The 11,183-nt window shown below is 44.4% G+C and overlaps 1 protein-coding gene across 1 annotated transcript; it reads right to left on the bottom strand.

The window, feature by feature from the left end:
* Positions 1–654: 654 nt before the first annotated feature.
* On the bottom strand, positions 655–10,582 carry KNSTRN (kinetochore localized astrin (SPAG5) binding protein). The gene is made up of 9 exons (XM_027552876.1): positions 10,239–10,582; positions 9,981–10,075; positions 6,716–6,845; positions 5,861–5,905; positions 4,264–4,369; positions 4,000–4,093; positions 2,949–3,004; positions 2,120–2,194; positions 655–1,424 (listed from the first exon to the last, which is right to left on the bottom strand). The coding sequence occupies exons 1-9, from the start codon at positions 10,580–10,582 to the stop codon at positions 1,293–1,295; spliced, it is 1,077 nt and encodes a 358-aa protein (XP_027408677.1). The 3' UTR covers positions 655–1,292.
* Positions 10,583–11,183: the final 601 nt, after the last annotated feature.

The raw sequence follows: 11,183 nt of genomic DNA, 5'->3' as shown, positions 1-11,183 counted from the left end.
TGGGTTGGAAAGTCCCCTGGAGGAGGGCATGGTAACCCACTCCAGCGATCTTGCCTGGAGAATCCCATGGACAGAGGAGCCTGGCAGACTACAGTCCATGGGGTCATAAAGAGTTGGACATGACTGAATGACCAAGCACACCAGTGGTCAGGGCTCCACACTTTCACTGCTGAGGGCCCGGGTTCAATCCCTGGTTGGAGAACTGGGATCCAGTAAGAAAAAAAAAGGAATTATAGCTGCACCTTTGGTGAACCATGGGGGAAGGAGGGGGAGAGAAGGTCTGCTGTGGACTTCAGTTGACTAATAATCCAGCGGGCCAGGTCCAGGATTGGCCATGCAAGGCAACAGCAGAGATTAAGCATATTTAGGAATACAGGCAGCTGGTGACACAAACCTGGTGGAAGGAGTCTGGCACACACTGCTGCAAACAGGGAACACCCACAGAAGACTGACTAATGCTCACAGAAGAGGGGGTGGGGAAGGGGGCCAGTCATAGAGCACTTAAAATGAGTAGAAGAAAAATACTCTGGGTTAAATAGAAGAAAAACATTCTGGGTGAAACTGTAACCTTGAACTTGTTAACAGATTAGTTCAGTAGTATTCAGTGGCCATATTTAGATTAAAAAGCTATTTTCATTTGTCAATGCTGCAGTCTGAATAGTTACAGAAATATTTATTTAAAGTAACACTTTATAAAAAAAAAAAAAACACAGAAATGATTTAGATTAAAAGCTCCAAGGTGTATTGTTTCATACCTGTTATTGCTATCTATACCTTCACCCCATTATTAAGCCACTTCAGGTAACTTTCAGTTCATAAATTTACAGTGAGGTTACAGAGCCCAGTCAGGATGGGACAGAATGTGTTCCAAGTTAGGAAGGGACCACGTGACTCTTCAGTTATGTCTCCCATGGAGCATGTATGCTTCACTGTTTCTTCCTGCACATCTTTTGGCTTCTCTGGTTGTGGCTGGTTTAGAGTCTCCTGATGCTAATGATGTGCTGCTTTTTGATCCTAGGAGGCTGATCCAAGCTTTCAGGCCTCCTCTCCTGTAGGCCCTAATTATGAACTGTGAGGTTCAGGAGAGCTGGACAATCTGGAGGCTGGGAACGAATGCTTGCTTAAGGGAGGAATTGCCATTCCAACATCAACTATCTTTAATCCTACTGCAGAAACTGTTTTCATTCTGGGGATGGTGAGTCCTAGAAGATCATGGCCAAGAAGCAGATGTCCTAGGTAGCTTCCTCTGAGAGTCTATCTCCAAGACAGAGCCATGTGGCCACCTGCTTTTATCATATTTCTAATAGCTGCTCCATTTCCTCAAGGGCTGTTGTGAAATCATTTACTTGATTGCTACATAAGGTCTGTTGTTCAAGGAACTGGGCTCTCTCTTCTTCTTTCATTTTCAACTTTACCTTTAAGGCCTGCACAGAAAGACATTAATAAACAAAAAACCCCACAAAACATTGACTCAGAAAAGACAATAACCAGAACATTCTGTTCCATTGAGGAAGACCACTGGAATACTAACACACACTGTCTCTTTTTAGATTTATCTGTGTTGGCTTTAAGAACTGTCTTTAATACAGAATCTGTTATCTCAGCTGGAGCAATGAAATCCTCTAGGATTCCATGTAGTATCCCACGGTTCATCCAAACAATTCAAAGAAGTCCAGACCCAAGAATCTGGGTTTCCTATTACAGGTTTCCCTGAGATATCAAGTGTCCACAGCATAGGTTTTGCACAGGTGTCAACTCTCACCTGGAGTAATCTGGCATGTGCACACTGTCTTGTGCCCTGTGGATGTGAACATTTCTACGCATCTTTAGAACAAAAAAATTAGTTGAAAAAAATAGTGAAATCAAAGTCTTGGAATTTAGTTAATAGTAATGCATCAATATTGGTTTCTTAGTCCTGACAAATATACCACGACAATGTAAGATGTTAATATTAGGGGAATTGAATTCTCTATTATTTTTGCAACTTTGTCACAATCTAAAATTGTTGCAAAATAGTTTATTAAAAATGAATAAATAGATAAATAAAAGAGTCCTCCAAAGACCCTCCTATTGTGGTAAGAAATGGTAATTTTGCCTTGGGGTGATGTCTGCCTCTCACCTGTAACTCCTTCATCTGCTTTTTGGCTGTTTCGTTAAAAAGCTTCAGTTCATCTTGCAAAGTTTGTAACAGCAGCTAAGAGAAAAGCAGTAGCAAATATAGTAACAGATCTTTATTGAAAGGTAAGAACTTTTCTTCATATAAACTCTTCTCCTCACAGGAGTTGAATTAGATGATCACTAACATCCCTTGCATTCGGTCATTTACTGAGTGTCCACACACGTGCCAGGCTCCTCTGAGAAACGGAGTCCACAGGAGGGACAGAGGACTACACCTCCACATGCTCCGTGCTACACAGGCACTATGAACAAAAGGCAGGAGCCACTGAAGGGCTGACTAAGTTGCCTTGAGGAGCTGAGGAAGGTGTCCATGCCTAGTATTCTAAGATGACAACTGATCTTCCTGGGGAAGAGATCACAGAAGCTCAAAAGGCTTTAATCCCCAAAAATTACCTTCCTACTTCGGGGAAGGAACCAAAGAGAGGACTAATTTAATTCAGGCTGGGCCTTTGTAAGACACAGTTCTTAGCAAAGGAATAAGGGGAAAAATTTGGTAAAGCATACAACAGAGAAACCAGAAAGCTGTCTCCACTAGTCCACCCTACTATGGGTTTTAAAGTAGTACATTTTCAACTTAGACTCACTCTTATTTGTAAGCACAAAGTCACCCTTAAGGAAAATATGCTATTTTGAGTACACATCCACCAACCCTCTTCCTGGATAACCAAAGGCTGCTTCGTGGGCTTTGCCGACAATATGGCAGAGAACTGCTTAGATCGGCAAGGCCCCACGCTCACTGGGCCCTCACCCCCTCACACCTGCCCCCTCACCATGGAGTCCACGTGATCTGCGGTGGAGTCTTGCTGTGACGCCAGGGTCTCACTGCCTAAAACCAGTAGATACAACAGAGTCAGCCCTGCCTAGGGAACTGCAACTTAAAAGAAAATAAAAAGCCCTCCACAGGAGTATTCATGAGGGAAACTTCTCTGAGGGTCTGGGCCTGGACTTTCTCTCCTAAGCTTTCACCTCGGCAGTGTCCCCCATGCCTGCTCTCCAGAGCTGGATTTTACTTCCCCTTCCTCTCCAGGTATGGATATGGCCAAAACTTTCTTCTCAGCTCAGCAGAAAATTTGTCCAAAAGAAATGTATAGGTTTTGGGTCTGTTTACAGTACATAAAACTATTTCTAAAATCTCTACAGGCCTTCAACATTTTTATTGTAAAAACAATGCACATACATAGGCAATTAAAATCATGCAAAAACGTACATGGTGACTATAACAAATATATCCTAAAATGCACTATTTTAATGGCAGTATTCAAAATCAGTACTCTAACTCAAAAAAGCATGGGCTCCTTCCCTGGTTATTCTCAAGTTCCTCAACTCAGGCTCTCTGACAGTCTCTGGGTAATGCCTTCCGTTGTCTCCTCTTTGTTACAGACTACCCTCTAGGGACAGGGTAAGAACAAGAATCACATTTTGACCATCATGACTCAGAGATTACTAGCCAGCTTCAGAACCTTTTCAACAGTATCATCTCTCTCTCTCCACCCATGAAGATTCCTTGTGTGCCATATCCCTTGAAACAAAGAAGATATTTCTGATCTATTTGCAAGATCATACCTGTCAGCATCAAAAGAATGGCATAAAGTGTTCAGGTAGGAAAGAGATAACCCTGTCTCCATAACATCTGAAACGCTTTTGGGCAGGCAGAGTCAACACCACCAGAGACCAGAGAGGAGCTCCCTGAAATCTTCGGGGCTTTACTAGGCAACCCCTGCCCTGACCAGGTCAGCTGACACCATGCTGAACTCCTGCCACACAGCCCAGAATCACTCAGGAAAGGGCACATGCACAGACTCCTCCGAAGGCAGTTCTTACCTGGGTTGAGGCCTTTGCTTTCTAAAATTGCCAAACAGTTGTCCTGAAACTTCTCCAGCAGCTCTACTTTTTGAGTCAGGTCTTTCAGCTCTCCCTGTTGGGGTGAACATGCAGACAGGTCAGGCCCATCTCATTCCTTGGGAACAGCCACAGCACAAGCCCAGTGTCTTTTCTGCCTGCCCTCAGGACCACTTGGTGTGGTCCCTCAGGAGTCCACATGCATCACCAGGGCAGCTGATGGCAGAGGTCTGGTGGGTCTCTTACCTGAGTTTCAATCAACTTCTGGTGCAACTGCTTGTTGACAGCCTCTAAGAGCTGGTTCTTATCCTTGAGCTCTTCTTCCGATTTCTGTTTACTCAATGGTTTGTAGCTGTAATGATAATTGTACTTAGATGAAGAGGTGGAGGGGTTAAGAGTATGGGCTATGGAGTTACACAAACAGGCTGGTTCAAATCCTGGCCTCACCACATAGTGGAATATGACCTTCAGGGAGCTCTGTAACCTCTCAGGTTGTTTCCTCATTTGTAGAATTAATACCCTCACCTCATATTATTATTATTGTGAAGGGTAAAGGAGAATATACATGCAATTTGTGACAGAGCTACTGACCCATAGTAAATTTTAATCAGTAATAACCATTATCATCATCAATACTGAATCTTTTTATGGCATCCGGTCCCATCACTTCATGGGAAATAGATGGGGAAACAGTGGAAACAGTGTCAGACTTTATTTTTTTGGGTTCCAAAATCACTGCAGATGGTGACTGCAGCCATGAAATTAAAAGACACTTACTCCTTGGAAGGAAAGTTATGACCAACCTAGATAACATATTCAAAAGCAGAGACATCACTTTGCCAACAAAGGTCTGTCTAGTCAAGGCAATGGTTTTTCCTGTGGTCATGTATGGATGTGAGAGTTGGACTGTGAAGAAGGCTGAGCGCCGAAGAATTGATGCTTTTGAACTGTGGTGTTGGAGAAGACTCTTGAGAGTCCCTTGGACTGCAAGGAGATCCAACCAGTCCATTCTGAAGGCGATCAGCCCTGGGATTTCTTTGGAAGGAATAATGCTAAAGCTGAAACTCCAGTACTTTGGCCACCTCATGCGAGGAGTTGACTCATTGGAAAAGACTCTGGTGCTGGGAGGGATTGGGGGCAGGAGGAGAAGGGGACGACAGAGGATGAGATGGCTGGATGGCATCACTGACTTGATGGACATGAGTCTGAGTGAACTCCGGGAGTTGGTGATGGACAGGGAGGCCTGGCGTGCTGCGATTCATGGGGTCGCAAAGAGTCGGACACGACTGAGCGACTGATCTGAACTGAACTGAGTCTGTTTTAATAGTATTTTGTCTTTAGAACTTTTAAGACATGCTCAAATAATAGATGTGGAGTTACAACATATTTCTACAAACTTTCCAGCTTATATTATTTCTGCCTTCGGGACTACAATGGCCAAGCAAGCCTCAAGCATAGCAAGATGTAGTTTTCTCCAAGATTTTACCACTAGCAGAACACTCATTTTGAAATCACTAACACATGCAGCTTCTCCCATCCTGAGGGCTTCCTGCCCTTGTTAATAGGCCATCACTGGGTTTAAGCCGTGGTCCTGGCATGGAGCCTCCAAACTCCTGTCTGTAACTCAAGATTGTTGCATCACCGACTCTTGCCCTGACATTGGGTCTTAGGCCTGGCTGTGTCTCACCCCTGAAAATTCCATTCCAATTTCTGAGGTGGCACCAGACTCCAACATGATAAAACAAGTCCCATGAGTGTTTCTGAGGTACAACCAGAGCCACACTCTGTATTAAGCCCCACTACCCTAAAGTGGTGGCCAAGTTTTGTTTACCCTGCTGCTCACCTCTTCCTGAGGTTCCTCCTGGAGGTGTCTGTAGCCTTCACCTGCCTAGAGAAGCAAAAACAAATCAGGATGTTAACTAGCCTTACTGTGGTGATCATTTAACAGTATACACAAATATCAAATCACTATGTTGTATACTTGAAACTAACACAATGTCATATGTCAACTACACCTCAATTAAATAATAACAACAAAGGAATCAATCACAGAGAATCATGGTACTGTTGTTACGTATGTTGTGAACAAGGCAGAACAAAAAGAGCTTGATTTTCTAAGGCAAGAACCCAAGGTTACATACAGTGCAGACAGTACAAGCTTGAGAAGCTCTGAGGCACCACACACTTTTGTTTCCGCCCAGACTATTGAAAAAGGCTTATGAATAGGGAATGGGCTCCCTTCCTGATCGCTTTGACAGCCTGAGAGACCTGCTCCTGCTCAGAATGGTGTGGCTCCCACATGTCAACCTGACTCAGTGGGAGCTGAGCACTGGGGGAAGGACACACACACACACTACACCAGGCTGGCCTGTGCTCACACTAGCAACTTAGGCTCACAACTAGCACCCACCTGCCATGACTACCACTTAGGGCTGGTGTTTGGCTGCAGTGCTGCTATTTGCACATGCAGAGCAAATGCTGAGAGAGGAAAAAAGTATCTATTATAACCCTGCCTGCACCTCTTCTGAGCTATCAATACTGAGGGTTCTGAAAAACAGCTCAGCAATGCTGTGATGCTCTGGGCCACTGACTACAGGCCAATCCATGAGACACCTTTTGCTCTTCAAAACACTAATTCTTGGTACTGAGCAATTTCTAACAAGAAGTTCTATTTGGATACTGATGTTCTGACTCTCACCCATTCTCTCGTCTCGGTTTGATGATTTTTGTAACATCATTCTCTGAAGCTCCTGAATGAGGTCTGGAAACATCAACTTCTTTGGACTTAACAGGTAACTGGCTCTTAAAAGTGGCTCGAGTTTGTGCATCTGCAAAGGAAAACAAGAGGGTGAAACCTCACATATCATGACCAACAGCTGCCAATTCTATAAATCCTGAAGAATAAGACTTGTAGACCAATTGGGAATAGAAACCAAAAATTCTTTAAATGTGACAATGCAGTGTGTTTGAGAGTGGCCAGAAGCTTGACGATATAGCAAACCGAATGGCCAGAGGGTGTAGCTGTGAAGGTGGAGATTCATATAAGCAAAGACCACAAGAGGCGGTGTGGCTGCCAGCAAGGCAAAACACAGCTGAACCCTGCCTCACACAGCAATTCAATGAACTATCTCATTCTGCTCTTAAGCACTTTGCCTGCTCCCCTAAGCTACACGCAAGCTGTTTCAAGCTTCAGCTGTTGCTTAGTTATTTTGACCAGACTGGCTCACTAACTAGCTCTCTAAGACAGTGGTCCCCAAACTGTTTGGCACCAGGGACCAGTTTCCTGGAAGACAATTTTTCCTCAGACCAGGGGTGGGGTGGGGATGGTTTCAGAATGCTTCAAGTGCATTACATTTATCCTGCACTCTATTTCTATGATTATTACATCAGCTCCACCTCAGATCATCAGGCATTAGATTCCGGAGGCTGGGGCCCCCTGCTTTGGAGATGTCTTTGTACCTCAGCATCTAGGAGAGTACCTGGCATATTAGCAAAAATTCAAAACCTGCTTACTGAGTAAACGGAACATGTCAGTTTCACAGACCATCTCTAAAGTAGCTCCTTTCGTTGTCTTCCCTCTTCCATGCTGGCCTTTACCATCATCCATTTTTGTTTATCCATCTTTAAGTTTAGAGTTTCATATTAGGTTCCTTATTTGGCATTCTGTTCTGATCCTGGTAGGCTATTGCCAGATAACCAGAGAAATGGCCCTGACATGACACTCTTCTTCCCTAGAAGAGAGCATCTGCCTCCTAGCCCTTATGCTGCCCTCTGCCACACATCTCTTTCTACCACTTTCATTCCATAGCAAATCCAAGTAACCTGTTCTGGAGTTAAGTCCTCACCCTACCCCATCTAATACATGCAAAGGATTCTTCTACTTTATACCAACTTTCATTTTGTTCATTGTAAAATGGCCCCTTTAAAAACCTGGGCCCATACTCTGCTTTTTGAGATTTCATACGCCCCAAGGCAACTAAGCCTGCGTGCCACAATCACTGAGCCTGCCTAGAGCCTGTGCTCTGCAACAGGAAAAGCCACCACAATAAGAATCTCCCGCTCTCCAAAACTATAGAAAGACTGCGCAACCAAAAATAGTTTTAAAAACCTTGACCTATCTTAAGTTGAAGAAATCAACGATTAAATCAAGATGAAGAAATGAGGTACAAAGCACTGAATTGCAGGCATTAGGAAACTTTGTGTTTGATAAAGATTTATTTTGATGACTTTAGCTGCACAACAGTTTGGAATAAATATGATTTCTCAGGCTAACAAATTATTTCACTTATAGGTACACTCAATGGGCACTTACATCCTATTTTCCACACTCTTTCACACAAAGCAAGTATTAAAAGGGTTCTTTCTGAGATCTGTCAAAAAAGGTAACCTTGGGTGAATGAATTTACCTTCTCCTCTCTCAGGTATTAATAAGTCATATATGATAAGAAATATCTCATGTAAAAAGGTATCAACAGCAAACTGATCAAAATTAACACTCTTCATTGACTGGAATTGGTTCCAATAACCCATATTTGTTAGAACCTAAGGATGGTATTGTAGGAAAAATTTAGCAGTGTTTAACAAAGACTATCTTCTTAAAATGAGAGATGCTAAGGAGGGAACTGAATGGCTAGTGCCAAGGATGGAAAGACTAATTTTTCACTGTATATCGTTTCCAAACTTTGGAATTTTTTTTTTAACAGGTGTATATGTTATCTGGACAGGGAGGCCTGGCGTGCTGCGATTCATGGGGTCGAAAAGAGTCGGACACAACTGAGCGACTGATCTGATCTGATTTGATCTGATATGTTATCTGTTAAAAAAAACTAAAAAACAACCAACCCTTGCCTAACATCAAAAAACCTGGGAGGCAGCCTAAAATTTTTTAAATATTGAGGTTACATATGACTGTAAAGCTGTGACAGGGAAAGAAGCAAAGAGATGAAAACCTCCAGTTTGGGTGGGGAGATGCCAGTCACTCCCCACTGCACTAAAGATGCCGCTTTCTAAGGGAAAGGCAGTGTTAAGACTGACTCTAGTTCTTCCATCAACTCCTAAGCCCTGCTGATGACAGGATTGCCATTCAGGTGTTCTGAAGCAATATAAGACAAACAAAATCCTGGAAGGCCTTTGGAGAAAAGCCTATTTACTTCATAGGTCAATCCTACTAGCCTCATCAATCAGTTGCATGGAGTCACCTGGGAAACGATCTTAAATAGCTGCTTCAAAACCTTCCACCACCACCCAGTTCTCATGTTTAAAACCAATTCTCTGCAATAATCTCTAGATTAGGCAGCTCAACAGTTGCAGAATTTAGGAGATGATTTCAACTCCAAGCTGAGTCACACAAAGCAAAATGGCAAAGCAATCAAACATTGCTTTTAATCATGCCTCCTCTCCCAAAGTTTTGGAGCATTAGTTAGGCCTGATCCCTCTCTCTCACTTTACTCAACAAATGTTTGCTGAGAATGTACTATATAAAGGACACTGTGCAGTTACAAATGGGAACCAGACACAGTGTGAACTCTAGTGCTTCTCCCTAACTACGCTGCTTTTTAAATGACTCTCTTCTCTCCTCCCTGACAACAAACCCAGTCCCTCAGGACAGCCCAATTCTGGAAATAAAACAGATACGTATAAAAGGGATCCCTAGCTTACTGCGAATAATATTGTAGAATAGTTAGCAACTTGAATCTAATTGGTGAGTGCAGCAGAGGTCGGTTTGAAGAAGCAGGGGGGTGGGGCAAGTCTAAATTTCTACCTTACTGCCCTTTCCCTAACTCCCATCATAAACTAGACAGCCCGGTTCTAGGGAAGTTAGTAAGCTGTCAAAGCCGGTAGAATGCCCTTCCTTGCCGGTGCCACCCATCCCCAACAACAGATTTGACGCCCCCAGACTCCTGGCCTGACCACTCCAGGGCCGGTTCGCAGTGCCAGGGGGCAAGAGCCCCGTGGACACCCACCTGCAGGCAGACCGCTGCTCAGCACACAGGAGGGCTGCAGGGTGTACACTGTCTTAACCACGCTGGTCATCGTAACGAGGCGGCACGGCTGGGGCCTAGAAGTTACAAGGTGAATGGTTACCCAGGGCTGGGCCAAGGCGACCAAGCAGGCGGAGGCCCCAGGAGAGCGCGACTCAGGAGAGCGAAAATCCACCATTCCCATCCCATCCCATCGACTTCCCACATCCAGCCCAGTTTCCTGCCCCGGGAGAGCCGAACCCAGGTGCCTGCTGCTCCTGCCCGCACGCCTCGTCGCTCTGGTTCAAAAGATGCTCGGCAATAACTGCCGTACCACCGACCGCGTCTGCCGCCTGGGTTTCAAAGGGAAACTTCCGGCGACCGGGCGGAAGGAGGTGTGGTGCGCTCTCCGTAGGAGGCCATGTTGTACGGCAGTCACTGGCGTGGGCGACGTCTTCGGCAGCTGCCATGCTGTACGGAAGATCTGAGTCGATGCCAGAGTTTGAGCTTCCTGGCGCTGGGTATAGGAGTCCCCAGGTCTGGGCGGGGGAAGGGAAGTGGTGCACTTTGCCGTCTTTAATGGAGCTATGAGCGACTGGCGTCATATTCTGGCCTTGGGACGGAAACGCAGTCACGTTTAGTGTCTTTGTCACAATCCTCTTTATTTGGTCTGTGATTGTTAGGGATGGTGCATGATGCCGGAAAGCCAGGAGCGCAGAGAGGGATTGGTAGAAAAAAACTACACGGAGAAGAGTGGCAGGTGAGATTTGGAGAGGGCTTGTGAGCTGAAATACCTGAGACACCTGTCCTCAGTCCTAACTTTTAAAACACTTATCCAGAATTTAAGCCGAAATTCAAAGCTACTCCTAGCCAATGGGGCAGAGTTCTCTAACATTTAGTGCGCTAATTCATTTCATTCGACAAATATTCATTGAGCACCTGCTTTGTGTCAGACCATAATTCTAAGTGGGCGGGTGGGATGAGGACAACAAATATCAAAAACTAACTTGGACTGTGCCCTCCTGGAGTTTACAACACAGTGACCAGCAAATAATCATACAAACCTGTCAATTATATCTCAATTAAACTAGGAAAAAAAACAAACATGTATTTATCAACTATAGTAAAACTATTAGAGGAGAGTACAACGTGCTATGAGAGAAAAGCAGGGAAACCTAGTTTAAATTGCAGAGTCAGGGAAGGTAT

This window comes from Bos indicus x Bos taurus, chromosome 10, assembly GCF_003369695.1.
Source record: "Bos indicus x Bos taurus breed Angus x Brahman F1 hybrid chromosome 10, Bos_hybrid_MaternalHap_v2.0, whole genome shotgun sequence".
Lineage (NCBI taxonomy): Eukaryota > Metazoa > Chordata > Mammalia > Artiodactyla > Bovidae > Bos > Bos indicus x Bos taurus.
This window is presented reverse-complemented; position numbering and strand designations above follow the sequence as displayed.